Raw genomic sequence first — 16351 nt, forward strand, 5'->3', positions numbered from 1 at the left:
CAGAAGGCTGGGACCTGCTCCCTTCCTCTTCCTCCCTTGCCCACAGAGCAGCTCCCTGTGCTCACACACTGTGGTTTGCTGCTCAGGTAAAGGGTGAGTGTTCTGGGAAGACACTGTTTAGACTGAAGAGTGAACTTTCCTGCTGAGCAGAAACCCTCTGAGCCAAACTCCTACATCCTCCAAAGACAGAGCTGTGCCTTCAACTATCAGGCTGTAAGGTACAGGGCTATGGAGTACAGCAGGTGGGAATTTCACAGACAAAGAGTACTCTGTCTTCCCAGTGCTTGTGTTTTGGAAAAATTACTCTATTTCACATGGAGAAACCAAGGCAGAACTCTGGGGACAAAAGCACCCTCAATTTTTCATTACATGGACATGCTCAGGATTTCCACTTTCTACCATGCCTCTTGTCAGTGCTACCATAGGCCACAGGTCCCAGGGGTCTAGAAATGTGCTCATAAATCATGATGCTTAAGAAAGGGAAACAAGCTCACAGATGTGCAGGTGAAAAAAATCTGTTTGCTTTCACAAACAAATGCATCCCTGAGCACAGATGGCTGCATGCACAAAGATGAGAGGTTCATGATCAAAGGCTATTTTTGAAGATGTGGGCCTATCGGACATTAGGAAGCAAAGAACTAGAAAGCACAGAGCTCTGACCTCAAATGGAAACAAAACCATCAGCTGATAAATACTCCACCAGGAGACCCCTTAGTACCAGAGCAGTTCTAATGACAAGTTTCTCATTTAAACATTATTTTGCTGGCTGGGAAGACTCAAAGCATGAGCAGAGAATGACCCACTGCAGAAGAGCTCTTTGATCACCCACACCAATTGCTGAAGAGAAAAGCAGCAAGAGCCCCATCTCTCTGCAAGCACTTTGCTTGCTTGGCACCATCAGACAAGAGGAAGCAGACCTGGCCAGGAGAGGCACATGAGCACACGTTGCCATCAGCTCCTCTCCAACCATTTCAAAGGGTTTCCCCCATCCCCCGTGACGTGATGCGGCAGCACTTCCTGACAGATGTCCAGAGGATCCCGCAGTGACCACAGCATCCTGCTGCTGCTCTTAAGAAACCAGCCTGGGGCTGCAGCTCATGACAGCAAGAGGCAGATTTACTCAGCTCTTGGTGTGCCCCAGGTCTTAGAACTGAACAATCACAGCTGGAGCTGGTCAGGGAATTTCTAATGAAATAATTTCCTGCCGGAAAAAAACCCTGTAGATTTGGTGAAACAAAACCCTTTGTCAGAAAAGTACTGGTTATGATGAAATGATAGCTGAAAGATTTTTTTGGTTGGATTTTCTAGTGATGAAGCCATGATGCTGAGAGAAAGAAACCCATCCAGAATATCCAAGTAGCAATGAAGTTGTGCAGATCCCCTCGGATACAAGATATCCTTGTTCAAGCCTCCCTTCTCCCATGCCAGACAACACTGACCTATTCCTGTGCAGGTTAGTGACCAAACCACCACAAGCCTACCCTGCCATGGGCTCTGTCAGACTCAGCCACTGGAATTGCCCCACTCTGAATGAGTGAGAGCTACTGGGGGCTTGAGCTGGGGAGTCCTCTCAGCAGGCACACAAATCACAAGGCCAAGCCAATCATCCAGTCCATTCCATTCAGGTCCCCTCCACATTATTTTATTTTATTTTTACTGCATTTGTCTTGATTTTATTTTTTTAAAATGTCCCTGTCTTCTACCACATGAATTTTCACTCCCTAAGCAAACTGTTCCCTGTGCAGCCCTGATCAGATCCTGTAAGTACCCAAAGATGAAAATGGCCCTGGGGGGGTAGGAGCCTCCTGTCTCACCCCAGCAGGTTTGCTGTGACAGCCTCCATTTCTCATAAGCCAAACCCCATGTGAGACTTTGCTTTCAGGTACAATTCATGGGCAGGACATTGGAGACAAGAATTTAAATATTTTAAATACTTTATTTAATGCTTCAAGCTAGCTTTTCGAGACCAAAGGATCAGAAAATAACTTAAACCTGAGCAGACTAACAATGCAAGAGAAATACTGAACCCCTGACAGGCTCTGAATTTATGACATTTGAAATTCTGGAGCTTTAAAGGATTTCTACATTAGTTAGGACCCACAACTGCTCTGAGAGGCTTCAGTAACCAAATGCCATGAAACAGAGAAAACCTATTGCTATTTTACAGAAGAATTTTGCTTCAGAGATGCCTGGACACATACAGCATCAGCTTCAGCCATACCCATGCTCCTGTCTACTAAAACTGCAGAGAAGGAACACGTTGGCTTCACCCACCCCACCCACTCTGTGCCACAAGAGCCCAGCAGCATGGTCCCTGGCCAGACAGATCAGCTCAGGAGATCACCAGCAACCCCATTCCCTGCAGCTGTGTTCCTTGCCCTGAGTGCTCTGGGAGTTTGCACTGAGGTGTTTGAAGGGCTCAAGATCACAGGTGCCAACCCCACCCTGCTGTGACACACCTGTGCCATGGCCACTGGGCTGGAAACCATCAGGGTTCACCATAAGGCACTGAGATGCAGGATGTGGTGGCTGAGGAGAGGACAACCCCAGGGCAGAGCAGACACCTGCAGAGGAACCAGCAGATACTGGCAGCAACCTCCTGAATCACCTCCAACAACTCACAGAGGAACTGCCAAGGGCCTGGAGGAAACCAGTGATGAAGCAGAGGATGGTATCCAGGTCTGCCAGCCAACCCCATGCTACAGAAGTGGAAATTACAGCAGAAAGCCTTGCATTTGCCCTATACCAAGGTCAAAAAGCAGAAACACACCAGTTCAGCTGAACTGGATGTGCTGGGGATTTAGCTGGGGAAGAGCACTGGGGAAACCCCTCCAGCTGGATGCACCAACATGCTCACCACTCAACCCTCAAAGCCTCACAGCTGTTTTTGTGTTGAGTGACTCAATGTAAAAACAGCATGATCAGTTATCATTGCCCTTCCAGTTATGGGACAGGTTCCCCAGTTTGATGCTGATTCTATGGCTTTCAAGGAAGCAGCAAACCAGACCTAAACAGCTGGGTCTTGTTATCAGAATCATGCAAGTCTAGCAATGTGAATTCCTGAAGCTGGACCACAAGGTTGTCCTCTATTTAAAGTTTGTTTCTCTAAGTGTTATGTATAGCAAAGGGAAGGAAAGCTTTCCAAGGTTCCCTTCCTGCAGTTTTTACTTCAATTGTTTCATTAAGGAAGGGACTATCACTGGTGTTAACATGAACAACCCACAAGTGGCATCTCTGGCCAGCCCACATGCACTGCTGGCTGACCCAGCAAAGCACAAAACCAGTCCATACAGAAGGTCCGAGTCACCTGCCAGGACCTGTCCTGTCAGCTCCTCAGTCAAAGCACCAAAGTGCTTGGATCTCAAGATTGTCTGCTACCCAAATTCCTCCTCTCTCTCCTTTCCAAAATCCAGCAGCATCATGTTGGGTGGCTGCCATTTTTTAAAGCAAATTATGTATGTCCCTATAGAGCTAACAACAAAAATCTCACCTATTTGATGTAGCTCACATTTAAAAAATGCACCCTCCCCTCTGCACAGAGAAGAGGAAAACTGGCAATTCAACTACACATGCATGTTTTACAAGGTAGCATTCATAGCAAACATCAGATAAGCTTTGTGAAAGCATTACAGTGGCATTTAAGTTCAAAAAAATCCAATGTGCAATTCTGCCCCCTTGCTGCTCAGGGCTGGACTCCTACACCAGCAGCAGAGAGAACTGTCTTGGACCTGCTCTGTGTCACAAGGCCCACACAGACACCAACTTATTCTGCTGTCTTCCAAGACAACCAAAAGACATAACACAGGCAAGGCTTGCTCATGCTTGCCCAAAGCACCCCGTGTAGATGTACCACTGGCAGCCCTGGCACAGATTTGGCCCCTGGTGTTTATTTCAGGTGATAACCTTTCCACAACACTGCAAGAGGACTTGAACTTTGTCTTGGAGTATTGCACTCCATACCTACACTGCCAGAGTGACAGAATGGGAAGATGGTCTCCAGTGAAACTATGTGCATCCTACCAAACCACAAAGTTCCACTGAACTGAAGAAGAGGAAGCAAAAAGTCTCCTCAGCCTTTCTGGGGCTCAGGGTAACATGGTCTCAAGGCTGCTCAGCTGCACTCTTAAAAGGAGAAACCAAAATCAATACTTAGCAACTTTTTCGACACCCTGATCCAGCCCTGACACCATTTCATAAATGTGAGCAGGGACAGTGCCAATTGAACTGTCTCCTTCTCTCATCTGTCAAATAACAATAAAAAAGTGCTACATTTGCATTTCTAACATGTACCTGCTTGCTAGCTGTCAGGGCAGCTACTCAGAGGAATGACTGGCACGCGAGGGGAGAGGATGTGATGAAACTGCAGGAGAGGCAGTGCAGAGCTACAGGAAATCTTTTACTTACTATCTCTGGAAACAGATAATCAACTAAAAATAAGCAGGAAGAGATTTCTCCTCTTTGTTATTATAGACCATCAAAATAAATGGCATTGCATTCCCTTAGGATTTTGTCACAACTGCTCAAGTACTACTGAAAATTTGGATGTAGTAACATCTCTCAGTACTTTACAAAACATAAACCCATATTCAGTAACCATGATTTCTACCAGTGGATCATCTTTTATAAGCTGCCCACCTTCTCATGATCTGATTATTTCCTTTTTCCTTGCACCTTGATGATAACATTTTTTATTTTTGGTTCTGCACTCACCTCAGTAACATTCATCACTTTGATTGCTGCTAGCTGCCCAGTCTTCACGTGCCGACCCTGTTAAAATAACAAAAGACTGTGAGTAAAACACAACTGCAAGCTATGTGTACAGTAACAAATCAGGTATGTAACAGCAGGGCTCAAGTACTTGCTTTCCACCACCTATCCAGTGAGACAAAACCATGAGGGTGAAGTTTGGGGATGGTGTCAAACCCCTACCCTCACTATACTCCAAAGTTAACCTTTGCAAAGGATTCCCCCTCTAGCACAGAGAAATGCAGGGAGATGTCTGCTGCCAATCCCAGCCTGATGTGTGCTGGGGAAGAAAGACACTGGGTATCTGGCACTGTTGTCCCCACCCCACCTTGTTCTGGCCCACCTCAGGGTAAAGAGAAAACTCCAGGTTTCAGTACATCAGTCTACCTACATGTTGGTGCCAAGAAATTGAAACTCTGGTACCTCCTTGACATTTTTTTTTTTTTTTTTAATTAAAAAAGCTTTTTACTGTGAAATGCTTAGTTTTAAAAATTGTAACTGCAACTGAGCTAACTGTCTATCAGCTATCTCTCAAAAAGGATGCAGAGGCTTTGTATTTAAAAATAATCTTCTCTGGTGGTGAGAAGGGAACTCCTCCAGGGCTCTGACTGCATGTGCCTACGTGCATACAGACACTTCCCTATCAAAGTGCCCACACCCCACAGTCATTCTTAAGCAACAGATAACTGGCAATTTGAGACTAGGTAAGTGGCTACTTTTTGAACACAAAGCTGGGAAAAGGGAGGCAATAGTGAATAAAGGTATTAAAAGAGCAAAGTTGATTCTGCGACTGACAAAACGTGATTGACAAGAATGCAAATTAGAAGCACAACAGGAATCTTGCTGTAAATTGCACAGCTTCTTGGCTTGGTAAGATCAAGTTGCTCAACAGGTGCCATAGGTGCAGTATTTTGCCATGATAACCAACACTAATCTCAAACTGGAGGACAGTATCAAAAGATCTGTATGAACAGTGGATCGGCTGCACCTTGTCCTAACTCCTCACTTCCATCAAACGTTCAGAAATGGGTCTGAAGCTTTGAGACTGCAATTTTATTCCTGAAACAGTAGTGCCTGCAAAGCTGCATATTGAAATAACTGACATCAGTCAAATAAGCCTGAAGAAATCAGAAAATCAAACATAAAATGCTGCAGTTTTCAGACAAAATGATTTGCAGGTGCAATTTACACCTGCAGAATTAAAACCTAGGTTGATGTGATTTTAAAACCCAGGCCCCATCTCCACAAAATTGCATACAAGTGTTATTCCTAAGACTAAGCAATTTTGCATCAAAGAAAAATGATTCCTTGTTCCCCAGCAATATGTCACAGTCATGTTTCCTTTTAGAGAAAACTAAATCCTGCTGAGTTTTTGTACATTTCTAAGTGCCCTCTTTCCGTGGAAGCACCCCGGGGGGGCTGCAAAGCTTTTTCTCATAAACTAGAACGATGAGGTTTATATATAACCACAGACCTCAGGAGGAAGACAAATGGGACACACCCTGAGCAGGCCCAGGAGACACACACACACCACAGTGGCTGAAAGCAGATGGGCAGTGACAAGTGCTGGCCTGACAGATGCTGGTGTTTGGTCAGCATCCATCCCAGCTGACGTCAATCCCTGTTAGAAAGCTTCCTCCCCACAGCCACGGCCCCTTTGTTGGAGACCATTGTTTGCAAATGTTTCCAGGCATTGAATGTCTTGGCAATACAGTGAGAGAGGCCCTTCCACAAAACACAGTCATGCCAGACACACTGGCACCCTGATTTAACTCCAGAGTTTGGCTGGAGTAAAATACACTGATAATTCCATGTCTTTGGCCACCACACAGAGCAGACCCATCAAAAAAAAAAAAAAAAAGTCTTTTGCTAAGGATGATGTCAAGAATCAACACTAATTTTCACAACTCCAGTGAAGCATGGAGGTGGGCTTCTTTACTGAAAAAAATCAATCAGCACTATGCTAGAACTGCACTTGACATTGAAAATTCATAAGAATATGGAAGGGGGAAAGGCTGGGCATTTAGTTTTCATTTCAAAGCATGATACCTGGCAAAATTACCCCATGATTCTGTATAACACACACCTGTTATTTTGCAGCCATAGTGTTCACTCCTTGCAAACCTACTGCTCTCACTCACTTTTACCATATGAGAATACTAATTCTGACCCCCCCAAAATTTGGAAAAATTAGTATTTATAGGAAAAAAAAAACCCAGTTTTTATGGGTTGTGATTCATCTTTGCACAACAAATGTGTCCCTGTTAAATGAGATACACAACCCAGTTCTGCTCCTGCATTCCCAACAGCTCCATGTCTACAATTGGGCTGACTGCTGACAAGAGCTTGGTCTGTCTAGGGAGGGCAGGATCATGTCCCATGCCTCGTCCTCCTCACACCTTGCAAAGGCAATAATAACCTAAAAGAAATGCACAGACTCACACCCAGACATCCCTCTGCACTGCCTCACCTGCAATAAACACTCTGACTGGGTAATCCAGCCTTACATGGAAGTAAATTCTGTTAACTACACACCCTCATGTTCTTTTACACCTTTTATCCTGGAACAAAACAGAGTGGTTCAAACCACCAGAGAATCCAAACTCTTCTCAAGAGGGTTGAAAGGAATGGAGCAGTAAAACCTCATTCCTGATGGCTTGCTCTAATTCCCAACTCACAGCAATTTGTTTTCAACAACTGTTACCATACCTTTTGAAAAGAATCTTCCATGTTTCTTGGTTGTATTAAGCTGGAGAACCTCATCTGCCCCCACCCCATGAGTTTGTGCAGGGCAATGGAGAGGGCTGCAGGTCAACCTCATGGAAAGGTGTAAACGTATCTATATAGCTATATCTGTCTTTCATCAACTATCTAAAAGGGGTGAGATACTAATTTCACTGCCATCTTGGCAGATTTATTTTGTCAGATTACAGCTGTTCATTATCCTAAAATAAAGGATTCATACATCTAAGAAGCTGCTGCATCTGGTAATGTATACAACAATATGGCAGAATTAAACAGCACACACCATCATTTCTCTTTACCTCTGACACCTTCCCAACATACACAAGCAAAACCTTAAAATATTGCTACAGAGAAACGTTCACTTTCTGGAGACAGAATAATCAGAGATCGCTGGAGACACCCTAAATTTTATTCCTTCTCCCCGGAACATCCCTGCCTGCTCCATTCGTTATGAAAACAGAGGCAGAAGTGAAGCCACCCAAAAGTTCACTCATACACCAGCAGTCCCTGCAAGCTGTGGTTGCACACTGGAACCCTACTGACCTCAGCACCACCACCCAAAAAGTGAGTGTGTTACTGCAAGATTACACAATAAGAGGGCTGAAGCTTTCAGAAGACACTCATGTTCATGAGACCCATCACATCTGTGCTGTGTATCTGAGCAGAGTGATGTGCTCAACATTACACTTGCTCTAATGCACACAGTAAAGCTGCACTGCCATTTGGAACAAAAAAATCTCAGGTCCCTCTCCTTTACATTGGTTTTTCAAACTCTTTCAAGGTTATCTCTAAAAGCAGTAAACATCCTGAACCCAGCCCTGGGCTTCTTGGTAATACACTGAGACCAGTGCCTAAGTAAGGAAAGGTTTCAGGGCATGGCCCCTTATTTTTTCATTTATCAATAAATCTCCAAGGTCAGATAGAGTTCATGGGAACTCACAAATTCCTACTTTTGCTGAAACCACAAGTTTGAGCATATTTGAATTGTTTTGAGAGAGGTGGTGGTTTGTTCCTTTAAAGCCCCTAGAAGCAACAGGCTGTTTTAACTGTTTCTCAACCAAATTAAATCAACAAATGGAATTCACTTCCTGTGATGAGACAGGCAGACATTCAACCATTTTTATTTAATCCAAAACAGGAGGTAGAAGAAGGGGCATTGCCCTCCCAGCCCTCTGTGCAGTCCACCCCTGCCCATCCTCACAGGGCCATTAAGGGAGATCAGCCTGTTGTGGTTCAACATCCTCGGTTGCAAATTTCCTCAGAAACTGTTTCCCTAATAAAAGGCTTCATCTTCCACCCAACTGCTTGGTTTGTGAGCAGGTTTCATCTCTGGAGAACGCAGCCAAAACATCCAACAGCCATCTGCAAGTCATTCCTATCCCACCCAAGAATGCAGCATTAAACACTATCAAGCTCATACAGAGCTCAGACATGAGCAATTCTGAAGCTCAATGACTTTCTAAAATTGAAGCTCTTGCCTACATTTTGATGAGGTATCCAAGCTGGAAGAAAACTCTCCCATTAGCTTTGAGTCCAGCTAAATTCCTTGTCTCCTCCAGAAAATATTTCCACACCAGGTTTGCTGCAGCTGTCAGTCAGTCACTACAGTAACATTCAGCAAACCTGGAGCCAGCATACACATATTTCAAATCTCTACACTGCTAATTTATGCCAAAAGATCTGGGCCTGATGAGCATCATCCATGCATTATTTCTGCAGGGAGATATACACTGAACAGGACAGACAGCTCAGTGTTCTTTCTATTGGATATGTATTTATCTTTTTAGCTCAATCAGATAAAGGAACAGCTTATCTATGCCCTCTACTGTGGGTCAAGACATGTATTTTTCTACTTACATCCAACAAGAGTATCAGCATTAGCAGTCAAGCCATCAGCTGATAAAGGGGTTTTACATGGATTAAGTATATTTACCAAAAGGTGCACTGAGTCATGTACAACACCTTCTCCTGCCAGATCCAAACAAAAATTCTGGGCAGTCCCTGGCTTTGGCCACAATTACAACCAGAGACCCAAGATCCCAGTGACACACAGAATCACAGAATGTCAGGGGCTGGAAGGGATCTCTGAAGATAGTGTCCAACCTGAGATGCTAAGGCTTTGGGTCACATTTCAACAACTCTGTTTGGTAGCTTCCCTCCCAGATCTTGCACAGCCCTCTCTTCCTAGGATTGGCAAACAGCTCCCATCAGCTTCTTTCCCCTTCTGTGATCCAACAGATTTCAAGTGGACAATTGCATGGCCAGACACCACATCCCAGCTGTCCTGTTACAGGGCTGTGCACCATGCCAAGGCAGCCCACGGCGGTCCCATCACAGGTTTCCTTTTTGGCAAACAGTGCTCGTTAATGTCCACGTGGTTTTGGGTCTGTCTGATGTAGCTGTCCCCATTTAACTGGAGAAGGAAAAAGCCCACGTGAAGGACAAGGATTGCCTGCAGCAGCATAATACCAAGGCAGCACAAAGCTGGTGGGTTTGACTGCGCAAAAGTCACTGCTTTGTGTCCATGTCCTGTCTGCAAACAGAAGCACAACCCCACTCTACTCTCCCTTAAAAAGCAGCAGTTTTGGTGAGGCTGTGAGGGGATTACCTCTCGTGTGCCAGAAGCTGCCAACACTTACCACTTTGCATCTTTGTGCCCAGGCAGAGGGCAACTCCACCTTGAATGCCCTCTGCCACCAGGCACACACACGTGCTGTGCACTTCAGCTGTGCAGAGCCTCAAACTGCTCACAAGATCTGCATGAGGCTGTGGGGCTCCTGGGCGATCCCCTACAGACCTGCCTGCACCCAGTGTAACCCATAAAGCTGGCAGATACTGCAAACTTAATTCCTGGGACCTTTCCTGGATGTTAAAGGTTTGTATTTGAAAGCAGGTTCTAGCTGTTGGAGGTGGAGAACTTCCAAGGCCAGAGGACTTTCTCACCCAGAAGCATTTATTAAGGGATAACCTCTGCAGGCAGTGGCCCTTTGGGAGTGGGGTGAAGGCAAAGCTGTTTTGCTGCAAGCTCTTACTGAAAGTGAGCTTCAGCAAGCAGGTTTCCTGTCAAAAGCCATTTACAAACTTTGAAGTCTGAGCTCATCTCGGGTAAGTCAGCATGTGGCCCTGTGGTTGCTGGTAGGCTGCCAGCTCAGCCTCCTGTGCCCTGAAGGATGGGACCCCACCCTTTTGCCCCCCTTCTTTCCACCCTTTCCATCCTGGTAACCCAAAGAAAGCCTTAAAGACACTATATATCAAATGAACAACACCCTATATAGGGATCCAGGAAAACCTATGTCCTATTCCACATGACCTTAACCAAGTCGTGATCCTTCTGTTTCCCTTTCAACCTACGTTGGGCTTTTCTGCTTAGGCCCAGCTCTGTAGAGGAGATGAGCAAAGTTTGCTATCACCTGTCCCAGAACCAGCTTGGAAACACCAGCTCTGCCTGCTCACATTGCCCAGAGCATGCTGGGGGTCAGCACAGCATGGAGAAGACCCCAAGAACATAAAACCTGCAGATGAGCTGCTCTTGCAGAGCAGTTTAGATACAGCTACTGTTTTACAGCACATGGCTGCTCACAATGGCCATCCTGCTGTCCCCTGGGGTCTGCACTAACATAAAGAGGGGACAGGGTTTGCACATCTGGGGCCGTAGCATTTTGGTGCCGAGAAATGTCACCTGAGCAGACAGCTTCCAGGAGAGGTCTGGCAGGAAGACCAGTCTGTAATCCTGGTCTCAGCAACTGGTACCACACGAGACAACCCACTGCAGTCATGGATGGAGCTCTTCAGCTAAAAATACAGCAGTAATGCAAGGCTTGAAGTGAGACGGGACTAAATTCCAAAGAAGTTATTAAGAGTTTGGAAGCTTCTAGTTTGTTTTTGTCAGTTAATGGTCGGAGGCAGAGCTCAAGGTCAGTCATGCACTGAATACTAGCACTGGATTCCAGAAATCATCTGTTTCATTGTAAACCATGACATGTAAACCACATCAATTCTGAGTTTTAAAAAAACACAAAACACAAAAAGCACAAAACCCCCAACGAACCACAACACACATCAGCCTTGGGCAGACAATTACCAGTTAGAGAAAGTTGGGGATTTTTCCCCGCAAAACCCCATGAAGAATTCAGAACACCAGCCAGGTGGGAATGTGGCTATAATTTTGATTACAGATTTATCCTTTTAATCATGCCACTCAAGCTGCAGGAAGCCTTCTTCATTTGACATTATAAAGTCTTGGTGGCCCTTCTGTCACAACGCTTGCATGTCTGCTCTATCATGTAAATCAAAGAGTTGTATTCCCCTAGAGCATTTCTTTTCTTCTTTGTAATGCTGAGATCTGGGAGCCTGTGCCTTGTTTCGGGCCACCTTCAGGGCAGTCCTCAGCTTCACCTCCCAGCTGGAACACACCCTCATTTCCTTGTGCCTGTTTCCATGCCAGCAGTGCAGGATGCAAGGACTTCCCTCAGAAACCAAACTCAGTGGCATCACTGAAAAGCTGACCGCATGGATGCAACACATTTGCCATTTGATCCCCACATTTGGTGCCCAATTTCCAAGCAGTCCCAGGTGTCACCCAGAAACACTAAGCCAGCACAGTCAAATGTTGCATTTCCTTTTCCCTGTCCTCCATGAACACCCTCTCTCACCATTAACTGCACAATCAGTTGGAGATCTGACACTTCTGCTTCAACAACACGAAGGCTCCTTTCAGACCATCCAACACTGCCACTTAGTCCTTTACATTGTAATGGAACTGCTTGACTGACTCAGAGCTGCCTTCAGAGCTGGCCATAGATGCTTTCCTACCAGGGAAAGCCAAGGGCATCACCTGAATGCTACAAAACACAATCAACCTTGTCCACAGCTGGCCAAAGTAGTGAACAACATAAATATTAATCCACTGTAAACAATCGAGACATGTTCTTCAACGTTTATCATTTTTTTTTTTCCTTCTAGATGCTAATTCTTACTGTACTTTATTATTATCTATGTTCCAAGAAATTAGCCAAGATTTATCACTTTCAGTACAGACCACGATGAAGTTGGATGCTACTTAGCATGTCCCAGAACTCATGTTGTGAAACATTAACAGTAAAATCTCATGTGTCTGCATGTAGATATATAAAGAAAGTTAATTAATAACACTCAGTGCACTTTAAGAAAAAGCATGTTACATTAATGAAGAATTATTAGAGACATATACTATCTATAGAGAAATTAAAAACTGTTAAAGTAATAGCACTGCATTCTAAATGAAAAAGGATAATTTTGTAAAAGTTAGCTAATTTATACAGCAAAAATGACCTGAATACTCAGTGAAAAACAAGTTTCTTTCCTAGCAAACATCACTGCCCTATTTCTGTGCAGAACAGGTCATTCTATCCCTCCCATTGCTTCTCTCTCTTCCCTCCCATCCCAGAATCAGGTATTTTGCACTCACTCAAAGTCAAAATGCTGTTTTTATAAAGTTGGTTTTTTAAAATTCAGTTTTAGATGTTTAAGGGGTAAGATGTTAAAAAAAAGAAATTAGAAATTTCTCTCAGGACCCCTGCTGGTCACATGATTAAACAAACAAAAATATCACTAACTCCTGACACTCTACAGACAACTAAATTGGCAGTGGTATAGGAGGACTTCCTGTACACTAAAATAGCAACACATTAGCCAAGGGAAGAGATTAGAACATGTTAACTTCTATCAATCACTTAAAATTCTATCCAAGTCGATGCTGTCTAGAAGGGAGGGATGGATAGGGGTCATTTCAGTGGTACCACATGAAACAACCTTGATCTTTGGAGGAAAAGGACAGTTTTTCATCCCTACTGCAAGTGCCTGTACCACAGCCCTTACAAACTGTAAAACCCAAGAGGCACCAGAAGCAGTTTTTCTGTCCAGCTTTTTTTTTTTTTTTCTTCCTTTTAATTCCTATTTCCTCCCATTGTACAAATGGAAACACAGATTGTTTGCTTTGCCTGATGTTTGTCTGTGTCTGAGTACAGCCCAGTGGGAAAAGAAAATGAAACAAAGGAACAAATTCAAGCCCTTTTGCAAACACATATTTTAGTACCTACATTTTTTGCAAGGTTTAGTTAATCAGATTACCATCCTTATGCAAAACATGAACCACTCAAGGCTACTGCATTCTTGAGTAAGAGTAGAGATCGGACTAAAGAAAGATTTGGCAATTTTTTTTTTGAAACCTGCTCCCAAAGAGGTCATTCACATTGCAATGAGCAAGATCAAGCACAGCATTAGGCACTTTTGAAAATACCACGGTAGGCATAATATGAAGAAAGGAGATTTTTTTCTTCTTTTTTTGAAATGGCTGGTATCTGCAGCTTCAGACCCACTTGGAGGAATCTGGAAAGTACCCTTTCCTGAGGCTTCTCCCTATTCAGCCAACATGCAGATGTGATGCTTTAAATACCCTATTGCAACTTCCAGTTTCTAAACAACATGAACAATATGCAAGAAAGAAGAACAAGAGCATTCCTCCTGAGGCAGGTAAAAAGGCTGATGGGCCTTGGTGGGGATGAGTGGGAAATCCAGGGCTGCAGCACGTGGCACATTCTCCAGCAGCTGGGAAAGACAACCTGAGACCACATCCCTTGGGGGTGGGTGCTGGCTGGACTTGCCCAAGGCAGAGCTACCCCTGATGAAGGACCAGGCTCTCACTCTGACAGAACTGGATCTGGCCCAATCTGTTTCGTATCTGGAGATACAAAGGAAGGTCTAAGAGGAAGACAAATGCTCTTAAGCTTTGTCTCTGTTTGGAAAGTCACTCAGGTGACTTGACCTTAGAGGTAACCCCAAGGCCCCTGAGCTCCCATGGCTTCTCTTCAGACACCCAAAGAAACGTGTGAGCTTTGCTAAATGGCCTGAATGGGAGCTGCTACCAGCAGGGAAAGAAAAAAACCATGTTGGGGCCATACCCAAGTCCAGACAGCAACTCAGAGAGCAGCACAGTGAATGGGAGGAGAGGTCTGAAAAGCAGGCTGTGCAGTTATCCCCTTTTCCTCACACTCCATTTATTGGGACATAAAACCTGATTTCTTTGAGCCTAAACTTCAGTATTGGCACAAACAGTAATTTCCAACAGCCTTGCCATTCATCCTGGGTTTTGGCATTTGTCACATCCCTTAACATCTGTTGAAACAAGCCACTGGCTTTCCAGCCTCAGACACCCATCACAGCTTGATACCCCTGCCAGGACACCAGAGGCTTTGCAGACACAAGAGGCTTTCTCCTGCCAGGGTGTGTTTTCTACCCTGGGGCTGCCCAGGCTGGTGGCTCTGCAGGCAGCCAGCAGCAGCAGGGACCTCGGACACCCAGTGCAGGGATGTGGGGTGTCAGGGAGGGAGATGGGGCAGCAAGGAAGGAGGGATGAGGAGGGTTGCAAACAGCCCTGGCACAGGGCCAGTCCCACTCAGCACCTGGGCAGCCTAACAGTGATTTATGACAGCACAAGTCCACTGTACCAAAAGTCTATTCATCCAGAAAAATAAACAGTTTTGGAAAAAAGCCTTAACCTTTGGAAGGCTTTCAGTCTGCAGACCAGGGGCTGTCGAGAAGCTAAGTCAGTCTAGGGAGAGGTACAAATCAAATCCCTCCACCCCAGTGAATTTTCACTGCCTGACTCATGTGCATCCGCTTACAAGTCACAGCACCAGAGCCCATCTCTACCCAGCACATCTCTGCTGGATGAAGTCACAAGTCCTGAAACGTGTCCCACCGGCCTCATCCTGCTGAAGGAAGTTCGGGCTGGACTGCAGGAGGTCAGCTGATGGGTGGCCAGGATTTCAGGGCAGGAATCCCTCAAAGGAAGGGTTTTTGGCTCACCATGGCTGTGGAGCTCTGAAGGTCAAGCTGCACACAGCAATTACAAACCTCATGTTAGGAGAGGCACGTTTTACTTTTTAAGTACTGTAGCCTTCCCAGACATACTCTAATAAAGGCTTTATGAGCCTTCTATCCCACGTAAATATAACTTTGTGCACATTAGGCTCTCAGCAATCGTATCACTGAATTTTTAAAAACTTATAAAAAAATCCTTCAGTGTTCCTCTGAACAGTAAGTGTAATACAGCTGCATTTTCTCTTGCAATTAAGGCAGAACATGGATTAAAATTGTGTGGCTGGGATTATTTCTTAAATGGCTTTCAAGGAGGCAGAGTACACAGCTTGGACTGCAAGTTTCAGCCTAGATGACGAGAGCTGCACCAACATTAAAGGTGATCTACTTTTTCACTCCAGTTTTGCTGTTGTGTTTCTCACACAGACTGCAATACCATGTGGGGCTGCATCCCTCCACAGATGACTGTGAGACATCAACACATGGCACTGCAAAAGACAGCCCAATCCTATCAACTGGCATTAAATGGGTTTCTCTTGAGGCTTTATGTCAGTTCTCCATGGCAAATACTCTCCCTAAACCTCTCTTCAGCTGAGGTGAATCCTGAAGTCAAAAAGTTTACTGGGTACTGCTGTCAAGTTCAGCAGAGGTTTGCCCAAGGAAAAGTCATATTTTTCACAGACATACAAAACCTGTCATAGAGCACTTAACTGAGAAAAAAAAGAGCATCTACTCTCAGTGCCTTTTCGTGCCTTTTCATTTGGCTGGATTTGATGCCTCCTCTCCAAAAATAAAAAAGGAGTTAATGGACACAATTAGGCTGGGAGAAAATGCATCTGTCTCCAGATTTCTGAATGAGCTCTGAGAGAGATGAACTCCATGGCACTGATCTCGCAGCAGCAGTCAATTCCTATTTCCTTCCAAAATCCTATGGGCCAGATGGTTTGCAAAACTCGAGGGAAAGTTACTTAAACGTTTGGAAAGGCTTTCAGTATTAAGCTGG

General features: G+C 44.8%; 1 protein-coding gene across 2 annotated transcripts in view; it reads right to left on the bottom strand.

The window, feature by feature from the left end:
• Positions 1 to 16351, bottom strand: part of NRK (Nik related kinase) — a 99367-nt gene that overhangs the window by 60805 nt on the left and 22211 nt on the right. For both annotated transcript variants that reach the window (XM_071758041.1, XM_071758042.1), the window contains exon 3: positions 4711 to 4767. In XM_071758041.1, the coding sequence (XP_071614142.1) occupies positions 4711 to 4767 (57 nt within the window). The remainder of the gene's footprint in view (positions 1 to 4710; positions 4768 to 16351) is intronic.

The sequence above is a fragment of the Heliangelus exortis genome, chromosome 14 (assembly GCF_036169615.1).
Source record: "Heliangelus exortis chromosome 14, bHelExo1.hap1, whole genome shotgun sequence".
In the NCBI taxonomy this organism is placed as follows: Eukaryota; Metazoa; Chordata; class Aves; order Apodiformes; family Trochilidae; genus Heliangelus; species Heliangelus exortis.